The sequence below is a fragment of the Crocodylus porosus genome, unplaced genomic scaffold (assembly GCF_001723895.1).
Source record: "Crocodylus porosus isolate Cpor-Errol unplaced genomic scaffold, CroPor_comp1, whole genome shotgun sequence".
Classification (NCBI taxonomy): domain Eukaryota; kingdom Metazoa; phylum Chordata; order Crocodylia; family Crocodylidae; genus Crocodylus; species Crocodylus porosus.
The window spans coordinates 44,368,352-44,384,362 of record NW_017728949.1 but is presented as its reverse complement, the minus strand read 5'-3'; the positions used below and the strand labels follow the sequence as shown (position 1 = coordinate 44,384,362).

At 44.7% G+C, this 16,011-nt stretch overlaps 2 protein-coding genes across 7 annotated transcripts in view; one reads left to right on the top strand and one right to left on the bottom strand.

The window, feature by feature from the left end:
- CCDC173 (coiled-coil domain containing 173) overlaps positions 1-6,313 on the bottom strand; it is a 9,996-nt gene extending 3,683 nt beyond the window's left edge. The window contains exons 1-6 of the mRNA XM_019554384.1: positions 6,035-6,313; positions 4,713-4,886; positions 4,410-4,603; positions 3,401-3,557; positions 2,338-2,477; positions 1,644-1,836 (exon numbers count right to left, since the gene is read on the bottom strand). Of these exons, the coding sequence (XP_019409929.1) occupies positions 1,644-1,836; positions 2,338-2,477; positions 3,401-3,557; positions 4,410-4,603; positions 4,713-4,886; positions 6,035-6,298 (1,122 nt within the window). The 5' untranslated portion in view covers positions 6,299-6,313. The remainder of the gene's footprint in view (positions 1-1,643; positions 1,837-2,337; positions 2,478-3,400; positions 3,558-4,409; positions 4,604-4,712; positions 4,887-6,034) is intronic.
- Positions 1-8,664, top strand: part of PHOSPHO2 (phosphatase, orphan 2) — an 11,885-nt gene extending 3,221 nt beyond the window's left edge. The window contains exons 2-3 of one of the 6 annotated variants that reach the window (XM_019554388.1): positions 1,986-2,140; positions 7,303-8,664. In XM_019554388.1, the coding sequence (XP_019409933.1) occupies positions 7,325-8,050 (726 nt within the window). In that variant the 5' untranslated portion in view covers positions 1,986-2,140; positions 7,303-7,324 and the 3' untranslated portion in view covers positions 8,051-8,664. Of the gene's footprint in view, positions 1-1,985; positions 2,141-6,417; positions 6,463-6,493; positions 6,516-6,540; positions 7,043-7,302 lie in introns of those variants that run through there. The other 5 variants (XM_019554389.1, XM_019554390.1, XM_019554386.1 and 2 more) reach the window with 5 other exon arrangements.
- The last annotated feature ends 7,347 nt before the right edge of the window (positions 8,665-16,011 follow it).

Genomic DNA, 16,011 nt, shown 5'->3' with positions numbered 1-16,011 from the left:
TGTACACCTTGCTGGGGTCATTTGACCCCAGTACTCTTTCTTGCCATGGCAGGGGGTCGGACTTGATGATCTGCTCAGGTCCCTTCCTACCCTACCAACTACAAAACTATTAGCTGAGGCTTTCAAAAACTAATTTGACACCCCTACATTCGTTTTCCTTTGATGTCAAAGTTAGTAACTGATTACCCATGTGTCTTTGCCTACCTGTCTACAGTCAAAGAGTAAGAAAGAATTGCCCAGAAATATCTCATACTGTTCTCTTAAAACGCTCACTTACAAAACAGTTTTCAAGCTGGCCCATGAAGCACTTACTGGTGGGCCACAGAAAGCTACTGTTGGCAAAATCCCTTTACCCCTAAATGCTGAATCCTTTTGCAAGACAGTAAAAATACATTACTTTCCCAATATTATGTTTCCATGTAAGGAACCATTGGTGTTCCAGCAACGTTATAAAGTCCCAAACAGAAGGTGAATTTCGCTGTACAGAAATGAATAGGAGAAATAATCTAGAAACCTGCCCTAAGAGTATAAAAATTATATTTGGCTGGTGACACACACAAGCCTTATTACTTTGTTGTGAAATTTCCACTGTCCAGAAGTTACATACCCAAGAACTTTAGCACTTAAGCTGATTAACAATGATAAAAAGTTTTATTTTTTTTGCCTCTTTTAGTGGACTCTATCCAAATTTACAGATTCTCTGTCCTTGCCTAGAATAAACTCTGCTTCAGAGAGGCTTAACTACACATTTTGATGCCCAGGGCAAAAGCAGAGATCCCAAAGAGTGGAGGCTAAGTGCCAGGGAGTTTTATGGCTGATGGAGCTGGAGCATGGGCCACCATTCTTGACATCTCCACTTTAAATCAGCACCTGGGGCTCATGCCCCACTCACCCATACCTAATTAAGTTACTGCTGCTTTGGGTTCCTACCTCTGAGCTGTGAAGAGAGTGGTTCCCTAGGTACAGCTCTTAAAACGTTATACTTTCTATGTGGCAGTGATAGGGGTGTGTTCGGGAGAGTGATTGGAACAAGAATGAATGCAAGACTTGGGTATGCATGAAGGAATCTCCAAATTAAAGTTACAGGAACAAGAGAGGCCAGATTATTCAAAGACCCTGCTCACCCTCATTAAATATGATGGAACTCTATCAGTCTTTAAAGGTCCTTGCCGTCCTCAGGCAAAGAAAGGCCTTTCTCATGTAAGGAAAGTGCTGTGTATTTACCACTTGCTCTTGACCCTACAGGATAGCAGGACGGTTCCATTACAGAAGAGCTATATTTTTTTTCTAAAAAGTGCCAAGAGTATGTTAGGCACACTACAACTAAAAAAAACCCCTCCCACCTCCCCAGTTGCTTGAAATAATGGATACTGAAATTTAAAATGGTTGCATAATTGACAAGGATAATACAGCCTTCCCATGACTGTTTATAAAGCACCATCACCTACAGCTTGCTTAAAAAATAATGTATATTGGTACATGATGATGTACATTAGTTGAAAGTGTTGAAAAATGAGGGGTTCACTGAAAAAGGAAAGGTACTGAAAACTAAAAATACTAAAAAATATACTGCTGTTTCCAAAAATCCTTCTAAGAAGAATGTCTGTGCCATTAAACTCCTTTTTCTTTAAGAGAATTCTTACGACAGCAGCTCTGTACTCTGCAATTGATTTCAATTCGGCCGTATGTTTTTCCTCTTTTTCTTTGAGTTGTTCTTCCCACACAGCTTCTTTCTCTGCAACAGCTCTAGCAACACGTTCATCTTCCTCCTGAAATGTCTGTTTCATCTGTGCAGCCAGACGGTTAATAATATTATCCTGACGTTCCTGCATTAGCCTGTAGCACAACAGCAATTAATGTAACATGTCAATGTTACACAGACAAGCCTGGCTTTCTTACAAGTATCTCATTATACCCTGATTGATTAATATGAATGTCAGATTAAGTAATCAGGTCTTTTTCTTCCCTTGTCTTTCTCCTTCAAGGAAATCATAGCCATATCACCATAACATTCTCCATCACAATTTGGACCGTTTGGAGATGAGATGAAAAGACTCCAACATACTGATGTGGTATTTTAAAAGAACAGTAAGATCCCAGAGAACACTCCCAGTATCTCTGATTACAGAAGATGCAAAAGGTGAGAAAATAATTCCTCTCAAATACTTTCCTCTTTTTTCAAAATAGAATTTTACTATCCAGAAGCATGGTGTGGCTAGGCTACCTATTACTATACGACTTTCTTTGGCTTCACTTTGGATATTAGTGTGGAAATACTGGAAATAGCATGACAAAGACTTAATTGTGAATCTGTGCTTTATCTAACATTGCACCCACCTGTTCATTTCAGCTTCTTTTTCTCGTCTCAGCTTGGCCAAAGTTTGTTTTGCTTTAAAATGAGCTCTAATTTTATCATTTTCCTCCTCTTCTTTTTGCTCCTTTACAGCTTTAAGAACATGCTGATCAGCAATGTACTCCTTTTTAAACAAAAATGTCCTGTTATTTACTAAAGATGGGCACCTAAGTCTTTGAAAAGAAGGAATTGAAAAGACAATTGGGCAGGGATTTACACCAGAATATGTAAGTTCCCTAGGCTTGCACAAGGGGGAAGACAAGGATCTAGAACAGCGGTTCCCAACCTTGGGGCAATGCCGGTGGTGCCGCACACAGAAGACGAGCTGCGCCGTGTGCCGGGAGCTCCCCTGACCCCGGGCCGCCACTGTCCCACTCCGCTTCCAGCGGATAGCAGCAAAAAAAGGTTGGGAACCACTGATCTAGAAGAACAATATTGTTCTCGCTTTAATAAACTACCTTAAATTATGGCCAACTTACAATGAATTGCTGCAAAAGTATGAGTGATATTTTCCTGTATGTGAATTTCTAGATCTGAGCTCCCTGAAGGACAGAACAAGAGGCTGCTGGACATCAAGCCAGCATGTGGGCCAGCAGTTCCTATTTGTGAGTGACTCTCATTATGAAAGGGAATAAAATAAAATAATCTAGTTATACTGACAACTTGATGCCATTTTTCTTTCCTAATAAAGGAAATTAGAACAGCTCAGTTTAATGGAAGTTTTAAAATTGGAAATATTCTCCTTGTTATGTGCAGCATAATTCTTACCAAGGACAATACACAGTCTTAGCAACTATCATGTTGCTGTTTCAGTGAAAATTAATGGGTCTGTTGTTAAAAGGGAAGCCCCACCTAGAGAATAGGTACTGAAGAGAGTAACATAAATGGCAAAGTAGGGTGTTGTTACTGTGGCAAAACTGTGACTTCACTGGAATTTGTGGGAGTTGAACACCTTTGAAAATCTGGTCATATCTTAAAAAGAGAAATATATTTGTGTAGGCATCCAAAGAGAGAGAGATTTGGACTTTCTACTTTTCTGCTACTTACAAGATGAGCCCTCTTGTGTTCAAGTTTTTCTTTCTCCTTCTTTTCCTTTTCTCTCAGAACATCCAACTCGTATAACCTGGTCAGTCTTTGAATTCCTTCAGCTTCTCTTTTTGCCTCAAGCTTAGCTAATTCTGCCTGGTGCTTATGTTCCTTTATTCTGCAACATAAATGGAAATATTAATAATGGACAAGGAAGAAAACATATGTACTAAATAACATTTACACATTTCTAAAGGTTTTAACAATGTTGGATTATATAAATTGAAGGCAGGTAGAGTGATGGGGTCCAGGAGTTGAAGCAGTGCATCTTAAAGTCCCAAGCTCAGCCTAAGGCTGAGCATTGGTGTCAGCCCAAGGCAAGAGATAACCACTGAAAACTAAATTGGCAAGGGGGACCTAGGCACCTAAATGCACTACTTTGCAATGGACATTGATTAGGAGAGCCTTGTATACCACTAATGCAGTATCAGGGAACTGAATAGACACTACCATAACCTAAGCTGATGAAAAGTATGTGGAATCCAGCAGTCGGGTCCACTCTCAACAGACCCTTGTCCATCCTGACAGTGGGACTGGGGCTGGCTGTGACAACTGCATTGTATTCCATCAAAATGTACTTAAGCAAACAGATGGAAGATGCACTTGGTGATCTCCTGTGTAATGCCCAATTTTGTTGTAGTCTCCATACAGTATAAATTTCCTGGAAGTAATGTGTTACATTGTAGAATTGTCTCCCAAGGATCATATTGGAAACTGCTTTCCAAATGAAGCTGGACTGGATAACATGGTAGGTCAGGTAATATAAGTAGAACAGTGCTGTGCTGGGGAGATAAGACTGGCTGCTATAAAAGGTCTTTTATCTCTACTGAGATAACAGCTCACTTTCTTTCGTGTTATTTTTGCAGTAAACGAACTAGGTTTAGCAGCATGATTCAAATGTATGCATAGAAAAAGAGAGTGAGTTTAGATAAGAAACATTACAGGTCAGAAACAGGCCTATTTTACATACTGTTCCAGCTGGTCTCTGCAAAGTGCCTGTTGTTTCATGTGGCGTTCGTGTGCCTTTTCCTGTTCTTCAAGGATTGCTTTCTCACGCTCATGTTCCATTTCTTTTTCTCTTTTTTTGTTAATGTCTGTTTTTTTCTTTTTAAATTCAATCTGAGCCTCCCTTTCCCTTAGAACCTCGGTAAGTAGAAGTGCTTGCTACAAAATAGAATGGGGACATTTTGTATGGTCACTTTATTGCACATGTGGTTATTGCCAAAGAAATTGAATACAATTTGAATGTAAAGATGACAAACTGTCTACAGACATGTAACCCTTTCACTCTGTCAGTCTGATAATACTGATATATTTTTGCTGCTTCAATGGCCTCTTTTCTCATTGCTGCTTGTAACTGTGCTTCTTCCAAATCAAGCTTTTTTTTTTCTTCCTCTTCCCTTTCTTCACGCAACTTTCTGGCTTCAAGGTTCTTCTGTGCCAGGCCCTACAATGCAGATAAAATCACTCTCTATTAGAGGAAACAGTGAAAAATGTTTGTGCAAAATCTTGAATGCTAAGACAAAATTGGCAAGAATTTGGTTAGCTTATTTCTGTGTCTAAAATGAATTGTCAAACCTTTTTATACTGTGCTTCTGTCCTGTTCTTAAATCTGGATTCAGATTTAAAAGCATGTTTTATGTGAGGGTCCTGTAAGTAATTAGAGTAAGCTTTCCTCCACTGGAAAAAAATGTATGAGGATCCCTTTGGATATCAGTGAAGTGCAGAAATCTCTGAAGTAATCTTGGCACAGGCAAATATGCGCCAGGTCCCGCACACCCTTAGGGATGGCTTTGGTTGTATACATTAGACTAAGTTGGTGGTGCAGGCAGCATTGCCTCATGCATAGCACCATTTTCAGCACTATTGCAATGAAACAATAATAAATGGGTCCAGTTTAAGTTAGTGTGTCAATTTAGGTAGACCAAGTGTGTGATTACTTGAGTTGGAATTAGGTATGTAATGGTAAGTTTAGAAGTGTAAGGCTTCTGGTGATATTCTGACTATGGAAATACGTGAAACAGGAACCCTATAGGGAAGGATGTCAAATGTATGGCCCGTGGGCCAGGTCTGGCCTGCAAGGCCACTAGAGGGGCTGAGAATTCAGGAGTGGGGTAATCATGGTAAGGTCCACGGCTAAAATCCTTCGTACAGTGCTTCACAGGGGCTATGGTCATGGCACTTTTTTTAGTTTAGTCAAATTAGCCAGATCATTTCCAAAACCTTTTGCTTAAGCAAAGCTCAATTGTTCAAACACCATACGTGTGCTGCAACCAGCAAGCATCTTAGCTTCAGCTGCTTCCACAGCCATCGACAGCCCACAGGCCCGGGGCGGAGCCAGGGTTCAGATACTCTAAAGTTCTCGCCCCCAGCCAAGGGCTACAGGATCAAGCTAGAGGTTGCTGCTGGAGCATAGCTCCCCCTGCCCTGGCTGCTCCTGTGGAGCGAGGAAGAGGGAGCCCTGGGAGTGTGTCTGCAACAGGCGGGGTTAACAGCGCTGGCTGGAGCTCCTCCCTTGTTCGTGCGCGAGAGGGAGGGAGGGAGCGAGCGAGCGAGCGCGACCGAGTGGGAGAAACCCCGCGCGCCGGCCCTTACCGCCACGGTGTTGGGCCAGTACTTGGTGAGGGCCCGGGACCGCTCGTGCAGGGCCCTGCGCTCCCTCCTCTCGGCCTGGGCCCGCGCGGCCTCCCTGTCGGCGCGGCCCACGCTGTCCCGGATCCGGTCCCACTCGGCGCGCGGCAGCACCAGCACCTGCCGCAGCTCCGCCACCCCTGGGGCTGCAGCCGGCACCGCAGGGGGGGCCCCCGACCCCAGCCATGGCCCCAGCCCCGGCCCTCGCCGCCCCGCGGCGCCGTCCATGGCTCGGCCAGACGCGCGCCCGTTACCGGGGCAACCGGGATGAGCAGCGATGGGGTCACGCGATTGGCTGGCCGCGCCCCTGTGACGTAGCGCGGGGCCGGAAGTTAGGGGGTGGGAGCGGTCGTTGGCCTGGGCCGGGCCGCAGGCGGCCGGAACCGGGGCAGGTGAAGCCGGGTCACGTCACGTCCCGCGGGGCTGGGGCCGACGGCGGCCACAGGTCCCCTGGGTCGCGCCGGTACAGCTCCGCCTCGCCCTCGGGGTTGTGGCGATGCAGCCCGGGGCTGCAGCATCCTCCTGTCGGCGCTGTGGGGCAGTCTGACGTTACTCGAGCAGGAGCTGGGTAGCGCAGCCCAGTGCCGCCTCGGCCCGGCCCGACTGACCTCCAGAGGCTCAGAGGGCGCCAGCGCATCAGGGACCTGTAATGTGCGGACGCTGGTGCTTTAGGTGCCTGTGGCGTGGGATAAGTTCAGCCTCACCCTTGTTTTCTTCTCACAAGCGCTTTTTGCTTTCATCAAATTGGCTCCAGCAATGTTCCCGGGTTTCCAGGTTAGGAGAGGAGCAGGGCTTGAGTCAACAGCGCCGCAGCAGCTCCAGCTGCATTTATTTGAGGTTTCTGCAAGATACGTCTGAAGGCTGGTTTTTGGCCAGTGTTGTAGATGAAGGATTTGAGACTGAAGTTCTGGCTGTGTAGCTGTTGGTGTCCGAGGGTCTCAAGACTGAGTGTGCAAAAGATTGGAAGGATGAGTGAGTGTGGTGTTTAGCTATTCTTTAATCATTTGGTTAAAAAGCGTAGGTGGATGTTGTATTAGACCTTTGCCAACTCTTTGCTACGTTCAGCATAATGTCTCCCTCAGCTGTAGCATGCAGAAGTAGCTGGCTATGTTTAAATGTTCATCCTGGCTTTCTTACAACATTTTCCACTTTCAAGGAGGAAATCAGGGTAGGAATTCAGCATGTAGGAAAAGCCCTGCTTATATCAACACAGTATTTGTTTCTCTTTTCAGAATAGACTCTTACCAGTCAACTATGAAGTTTCTGTTGGCTTTTGACTTTGACTACACACTCATAGATGAAAACAGTGACACCTGGATTGTGAAATGTGCTCCTGAGGAAAAGCTGCCTATTGGAATAAAGAGTTCATATAAAAAAGGACATTGGACTGAATACATGGGCAGAGTGTTTATCTATCTGGGGGACAATGGAGTGAAAGAAGCTGAGATGAAAAGAACGATGACAACAATCCCTTTCACTACAGGAATGACAGATCTTCTAGGCTTCATTGGCATGAACAAAGAACTCTTTGATTGCATAATCATTTCTGATTCTAATACAGTATTTATTGACTGGATTTTACGTGCTGGCAACTTTCACAGGGTGTTTGATGAAGTGTTTACAAATCCTGCAACTTTCAGTGACACTGGATATCTTACTGTGCAGAATTTTCATAATCATTCCTGTGCAGAGTGCCCTAAGAACTTATGCAAAAGAAAAGTTTTAGAAGAATTTGTAGATAAGCAGTTACAGCAAGGAGTAAACTATACCCAAATTGTATATATAGGTGATGGAGGCAATGACCTGTGTCCAGTAAAATTTTTAAAGAAAAATGATACTGCTATGCCTAGACAAGGATATACATTAGAGAAACTGATTTCTCAAATGTCTCAAGATCTCAGTCCCATAGAGTGTTCTGTTCTAGTTTGGTCATCGGGTATTGAAATACTCTCTTATTTGAAAATACTTGTAAAGGAATAATTCAGAATATAGAGATGGATAATAGGAAATTAGTAAAGATGTCTTGTATTGCTTGGAGAGAGTAATGTAACTACATTTGCCTGCTATTATGAAGTTGGAATGTTGTTATCTGAAAATAAGGTTATGAAGTGCAGTATAAAAAAACTATTCTGTTCCCTTTTCGTCTAAGTGGGAAACTGATGATATTGAAATGTGTTTCGTGTATGAGAATAAATAGTGCAGGTCTTTCAAGTCATCAAAAGGGTAAGGAGAGAGAGAGAGGGAACATAAAAGAGGATCAGCTATTACTCTAGTTTTTCAGGTCTCTACTTGTTTGTGTCAGTTAGTCATGTAACAGATGGTCTCTCTTCACATGTTGGGGAGGGAGATGTGGTTAGCGCACAGAACGATGCCTCTGTCCATAAAGGTGTTCTAGGTACTAAGAAAAAGAAAAAGTACTGCAACTGTTGTTCTCATATTTGTTAAAATAGCATAAATATTCTAATTTGTAAATTATTTAGTATGTTTCAGATCTACTTGGCTTAAATATTTGTATTTTAAAATATTAAATATTTTACTAAATATTTTTATAATTGTTGAAGCCAATAAAGCTGCACATTTCTTACCTAACAAAAGCAGTGTAAATTGTGCGATATAGTCTAGCTGCCTTTTTTGATTTAAAATACATTTTGGAAGGTCTGAAAGTAGTTCAGGAACCTGGGGATAGCTGCAGATTTCTGACCCTACTCCAGGAGCAGCGTAAACGCTGGGCTTTTCTCAGCAATACAGCAGTCTCCCATTCTGCTGACTGCTACCACAGCAGTAAGTTGCTTCTATCTCCTAGAACAGTGGTGGTTCTCCATCTTTTTATACTTGGGACACTCCTCCAGAACATTTTAGAATTTAGCAGCACCCCATTTAAAAGATTAATATAAAGGTATTATGACATAAACATACTTTTTGATGGATTATATAATTACAGCATATTATATATACTTCAGGCTGCTGATGGGGAGTGCTCCCTGGCTGTGTCTGGTCTAGCGCATGTTTGCTTCCTGCACAGCAATGGATTCCCACATATGGCTCTGGGTCAGTAGTAGGGATTAGGAACCACTAGGCAAGTTCTTAGTTATCCCAGGGCAATTCCCCTTGAATTCCAGCCCTGGAGCAGAGGTGCTGGGCTGCATAAACAATGAGGGGAGTGCTATGGAATGGGCAAAAGGAGGCTTGGGCGTGGGAGGGGGGCAGGTCAAGGGAGTGCTGTGGTGAAGTCTCTATGACTGCCATGGCCAAGTGGAACTAAGCCATGTACCTTGGTTTTCAGGAGACACACTGAGTCAAACAAAAGTTTCAGGAAAGCAGCATGCTTGCCTCCATTATGTAATGCAGGCAGGTGCACTCTCCTCCTACAGCGACTTTCTAGTTCAGCTCTCATGTGCCTCCTGAAGAATGAAGCATGTGAGCAGTTTCATCCCACAGTAGCAGTTGGTGCCAATATCACAGCAGCCCCAGGTTTCTCTCACTGCAGTTGAGAACCACTGCCATAGACAGCTAATGCAGAAGAGAACCCCAGAGTTGTGATCTGTGTCTGTGCCACTACTACTTTCTCCTTTGTCATATGGGAACCTGCTGCTTTTGCTCAACTTTCACCATTAGTGGGGCTGCCACTCATTTTTTTTATATAAGTTTCTTCCCCAGTTCCTGCTTGCTTAACATTGATAATGGGGAGTGAAAGGAAAGGGGAGAATTCAGCTTTTACAAGCCATTTGAGCTTGCATTTTAAATCTCTGCAAGCCACCAGGGTTGCAGTGCATTTTAAGTTCTTACCGGTAGTTTCTTAAAACCAGTGGCAAATAGTTGCTTCTTTTGTTGACCTCTAAATACTAATGTAGTATATTTGATGGTGGTGGTGGTTGAAAGCGGGGTGGCTAATTATTAATAAGCCATATCGGCCGGTACCAATCCAATTGCTGATATGCAGCCTGGCAGCTTCAAGAGCAGCATCCAGCTGTTAAGTCTGTAAGTGGGGAGGGAAGGGATGTGGGGAAGGAAGATTGAGGGCCCCCCCGGTGTTGAAGGAGGGAGAGGGGCTGAGGCAAGGGTAGGTGCCACTGGGGTGAGCCATGGCGCAGGACAGAGCTGCAAGCTGCTCCTCTGGGGTGTGCAACACCTCCAACTACTATGTGCACCCCTGGGGGAGATCTGGGGGACATATGCCCTCCAGATCAGTGTGCGGGGCAAGGGTGGGCTGCCACTGTGGGCTGGGGCCAGGGCCGGTACCAGGCTCTTCCCAGCAGGGGGTTGAGCCAGGGCTATGCTTGGGTAGGTGGCAGCGGTGCTGGAAGGGATGACGGAGGAGGCTATGGTGAATTTTGTGGTAGTTGCAGCCCCCACAAACCACCCCTCCTGGCATCACCGCTGCCTGTCCTGAGCACAGTTACAGCCCAGCCCCTCCACTGGGAAGAGCCTGGCACCACGCCACCTCTAGCGTGCAGCAGCAGCCCACCCTCACCTTGCACACAGATCTGGGGGGGCACATGTCCCCCATGACTCCCCTGGGGTGCAGGTAGTGGCGGGAGTTGCACCACCTGAACGAGCTATGACTCCATCCTATACCCCGCCCTGGCCATGCAGTGCCTGTGTCCCCCACTCCCTCCCTCACTATGGGAGCCTTAATCTGCGCCCCCACCCCGCTTCCCTCCCCTTCATCCCAACAGACTTACCAGCCCAATGCTGCTCTTCAAGCTGGTGGGTTGGCTGTGTGCATGCTGTGGCTGCGCTCATGCACATGGCATTTTTTGGTGGCTTTATCTTGTGAATCGCGTGTAACTGTTTGCATGCCTAACAGTGCTAATACTGTACAGCTGTGACTTAAAGACTATTGTTTTAAAGTCAGGTTTTAAGATCCAGAATTTCTTTCACTTGAATCTGGATTTTAAATGAAGGTTTAATCAATAACAAATGCATTTATTTTTTTAAACTTTGATAGTGGTTATCTGACCTTTCATCTAGCTATTTGTTGACAGTGTTACATTGCTGGCCACTGCTAATACACATCAATAGGAAGACCAGTAGTTCAAGTTTTCCCTGCTGGCTCTCAGTTATTTGTAAATACTAGTTCTGAAACTAACCCCTGAGGACCTGTTGCTGCTACAACAAACACATCATTTGAGTATTCATTGCCAAATCCTTCCACTCCCTGTCTTAAAATAAATGTAGTTGGAAAATTTTCAGAGGCCTGAAATAAAACAGCATGATTGAATAGTCACTGGCTCTGTGACTGCTAATACATAGCAACTTACAGCATAGAAAAATCCTGTCTATGTGTTGATGATTCTGTGGTTCATGTTTCACATGTACTTTAATAATAAAGCAACCGTGGCCTTCAGCACTGTTTATGCTCATTTTATTATGGAAACAGTCTTACAGTGGAACTGAACTAATATCTCACAAAGTTTTGCTTTGAGGCAAAGAACAATATTTTTGAGGGTGTCCCAGTTGCTCCTGCGATGTATGGGCAGCCCAGAGACCCATGTGTTGTTCTGATTTAATTTGTGCACAAGACAAACCTGACCCTCAGTGGGGATACAAGGTGGAATTAACAGGGAGATATTCAAGGGATGGAGGGACCCAGAGACTGTCTTGATTCTAGTCAAATTCTGTATAATGAAAATGTAGAATACAAATGTTAAATGGTTTCTTCAGCCTGCAGCACAGACCTCTGACTGGTCCCAAAGATAACTTCTAATGTTTTGCTGGGAACTTATATTGTAAACTGAAGCCAAAGTCAAGCCTTCTTTCTTATAAAAGCAAAGGGTTTGGGTCAGGTTAAAGGAATACAGTGGATCCCATTAGTAAAAATACAGATAGGGTGACGGAGCTAGAATGGGGCCTACAAGTAATGAAAGGAAAGAGCTCAGGTTACCTTTGCAGTGTCTGCAGATATGTGAATTGGTGTGTAAGGAGAAAGGACACTAGGCAGGCTCAGTGGTCTAGGTTGTTCACTGCCTGCTTTAGCCAGGGGAGCTAAGGCATAGCTGAGCATGGCTGAGAGTCTAGAGTGGGGAAACTAGTTAAGAGGTCATATGAATGCATTTCCAGCAAGTGGATGAAAAAACAGCAGCAGAGAAGGATTACTTATGAAACTTGTGGTTCCTACCAGATAATAGAAAAGCCTGAGGTAAATGTGAAGAGGCCAGGAGGCCACTGTCCATCACAGGAGCACTGGAGTGATCCTGGATATTGGGGGATGCTATCACAGTCCACATGGCCGTGGGGGCAAAAAAAGAACTCTGTCCTGAGGGAAAATCAAACATCAATCAACCAAGGGGTGACTGATGTTTACCCAGACTTAGCACAACACCCCAGAGAAGCCCTTCATACCCAACATGGAGGAACCAGCAGATATTGTAAGGACTTGCTCTTTTCACAGCAGTAACCCCATCCTGACTAATCAAGGGGTACTTGACATTAGGGGGCACTGACAGATGGGAAGAATGCTTTACTGGAAGAGACAGCACATTAGTTCAACCTGGCTCCCCAGTGTCTGCATAGATCAGGCACTTCAGTGGGGCTTTTTGGGGTTATAATCTAAAGCTGATTCAATCAGCTGTTACGTAAAAGCACCAAAAAGCCCTGTTGAAGCACTCAATCTACACAGATGTTGGGCAAGCCTGGTCAAATTAACACGATGACTCTTCTGGGCATGCGCTGTGCTTGGCGTGTGGGCATACGACGCTAAAAGTAAAGGACCATTTGTTTTTTTCATGTCTGTAAGCAGCCTATCAGAATGGGAGGGATGCCCCCAGCTGTCGCGCTGTGTGTCCCTCTGCCCCCTCCCCAGCCTGTATGTAGAGGGGAGGAGGAGTGCACAATTCTAGTCCCACTTCCCACCCAGAGGCAGAGGGGGCAAAAAGAGGGCTTATAAACAGTCTTGAAAGGGAAAGTATGGTGGAGCTGCTGTGCAGTAATGTAAGAACATGGATGTGTAATAATTTTGTGTGACCTCAGTAAGATGAAGTTACTATTTGTTCAGTTCCTCAACTTTTCTATACAAATGTATTAATTTAGTTTAAGGGAGGAAATGATGAATAATTTAAATCCATGATTGGGGCTAATTACTAGTTTAATAGCTCAGTCTCACTTGGGCACACCTGGAATGGGGCGGGGGGGTAGGGGCGAGTATCATGTTCCCAGGAAGATTAAACCAGAGTTCAGGGCTGAGAAGGGAGAGGCCCAGTCCAAGAGACGTGCAAGAAGAGACTCAAGTTGCCCTTAGATGAGAAAGAGTTGATAAGGCCCAAGAAGATATGGTCAAGCTGCAGGTTAGTTTAACTCCTGTGGCAGATCACTGAATAGAACAAAGCTGAAAATAAGAACAGAGAACCTAATGGTGAAGCTGAAAGCTCAGTCCCAAAGGAGGTGGGGTGTTCAGTTGAAACTTCGAGCTTTTTATTATAGATAAGCACTTAGACTGATAACTGTGACACTTAACTTTCCATACAATTAGCTTTCCTCCATCTTTTCACATTGCTGTAGCTTTAGCTTGGCACTTAACAACTGAATAATCCTGGGAAGGATAAGTACAACAGCTTTGATATGCCATAAAAAGTGCAATAGGAAAGTGTTGCTTCACTGGAAAGTATCCTGTCAATTTGGCATTAGTGAAAAGTAGTTGACAGCAGAACAGCTTCCAGTGTTTCTATTAATCCCTGATTAAGCCTGCATTGTAGTTCTACAACTTCCACTGAGATCTATTCTCTGTAGGCGCATGCATTTTCCCTATCATCAGAGCTATACTGTGAGATTTTTGCACTCTGTGTGCTCCCTCTTAAGGCCTACCACCTCTAATTAACTCAGCTTCACTGAGTACAGAACGTCTGTACAGCACTGCCTTGTGCCACATAGATGTAATATAAAGGTATACCTGCAAAGTACAAGTCAGTGTTATGCTTAGGAACATCATCTCCTGAGTTGGAAGCTATATAGCTATGTCACTGTTAGTGCTCTGGATAGGCTATCACTTCTGTGAAGTGGGAGTTCGTGCCTCAGTCTGGACCCAGCCCCTGAGAAAGCTCTGCCTGCTGCACAGATCAGCCTGGCTCTTGTGACTGAAGGTCTGTTACGCTTGAGAGAGCTGTTAACCAAGTTCCTCATTCTGAAGTTACAGCCAGCCTTTTAGGTATGGGTGACCAGGTCATTAATCACCTTGACCATCAGTTTGTCTAGATGTTCTGTTGAAAGTCAGTATAAGGAAAGAAGAAAGGATTTGTTTATAGCAGGGGTGTCAAAGATGCAGCCTGTGGGTCTCATCCAGCCTGTGGAGTCCCCAGTGTTGCCTCTGGGTCACAGTTGACCCATGTGGCACATGCCAAATGGCTCTGCACTCAAGGTATGTGACATGAACTGCATACAGTGTTTGCTCTGACTGGTCTGGGACGCAACCTGTGTGTGGTGCCTGATCTGGCTGGTGTGGGATGCAGTGCAGTCCTGAACTGGCCACAGCAGGCTCTGAATCCAATGTGCAGTGGATGGGTGGTCCATGGGCCCAGCCCCACACCATCCATGTGGCCCATGGACCAGTCATGCGCCACTCATCTGGCCTGTGAGTTTGACACTCCTGGTTTACAGTACTTTGTATTGCTGAGGAAATGTATGCTGCTTCTTTCACCACTAGGTGGAGTTTATTATGGGGTGACAGCTTCATGTGGTATTGTTTAGTCCAGAAAGCAGATGACAAAGGCATTATAGAACCAACACCAGATGGTTGTCCACTGGGATGGGATGGGATGGGTGTCCTAGCCAAAGAGAAGAAAGTATTACTTGCAGATGCAGCTGTCTGAAAGCTCTGTACCACTAGAATCCAGGAGGACAATTACTGGATGTACTGTCGTAAACCAGATTTGGGTGTGCACTGTACAGTCTTCAGTGCTTTCCTTTGGCTGATGCCACCACTTTCATCTGGGTCAAGTTCAGCTACAACAAGCTTCGTCTGTGAACTGATCTCATCCAGTAGTGGGACATCATGATATCAATGGTGCTGTGGTATGTGGTGAAGGATAAGAAGAGCTGTCTCATATATAGAAACACATACATAGTTTTACGCCTTCTCCTAAGCTGTTCCCTCCTGAAAGTTTCACAGTGCCTTCTGTTCCTTCCTTGTCTTTGTCATGGTAAATGGCGAGAGGCAGGAACTCTTCTCATTTGTGCCTTGCTCAGTATAGGGTGCTCTGCTGGTGCCCAGCTTTGTGTAATCCTGATAAGAGAAAATGCTTTCATAATCTTTCAAATTGCAAGAGAGCCCTGGTGGGGCACAAAGCCACTGCTGAGTTACACTTCTGTAATATGCAACTTACAAAACAAGGTGGTGCTGGTGGTGGTGCTAACCCTGCCAAATGCCCCTTGTTTGGAGAGAAGACATTACCGTACATTTGTTAGAGATACATAGTATAAATTTTCATGAGCCCAAGCTTCCTTCATCAGATGTTGTCTTAAACTTAATCTTGGGTTCACAAAAGCTTATGTATGGTGTGTGTGCATATATACATACATACATATACATACATATGTGCATACATATATGAGCCATGGTACAGATCATCCTTGAATCAAGGGATTACCAATCATGATATAAGTACTGGATATATATATGGATGTGTATGTGTATACAGATATACATTTTTGTCTGTATGCCTAAGTCTACAGATCCTTAGGTATATACCGTACACTTAAGTCCTGATTGGTAATCCCTTGATTCAAGGATGATCTGAACTATGGCTCATACATGTGTGTATGTGGGTGCCACACGGTTGGGGTCACCAGCGCCGGGGGAGGGCCCCTGAGGAGGGATCACTTGCCGGGAAGGGAGGCTTGGCCACGGCAGGGACCCTTGGCCGGGCTGCGTCCTACTGCGGCTCGGGCTCGGGCTCGGGCTGAGCCGGCGGCGGCCGTCGAGGGCCCCCTGGCACTGGCTCAGACTCGGC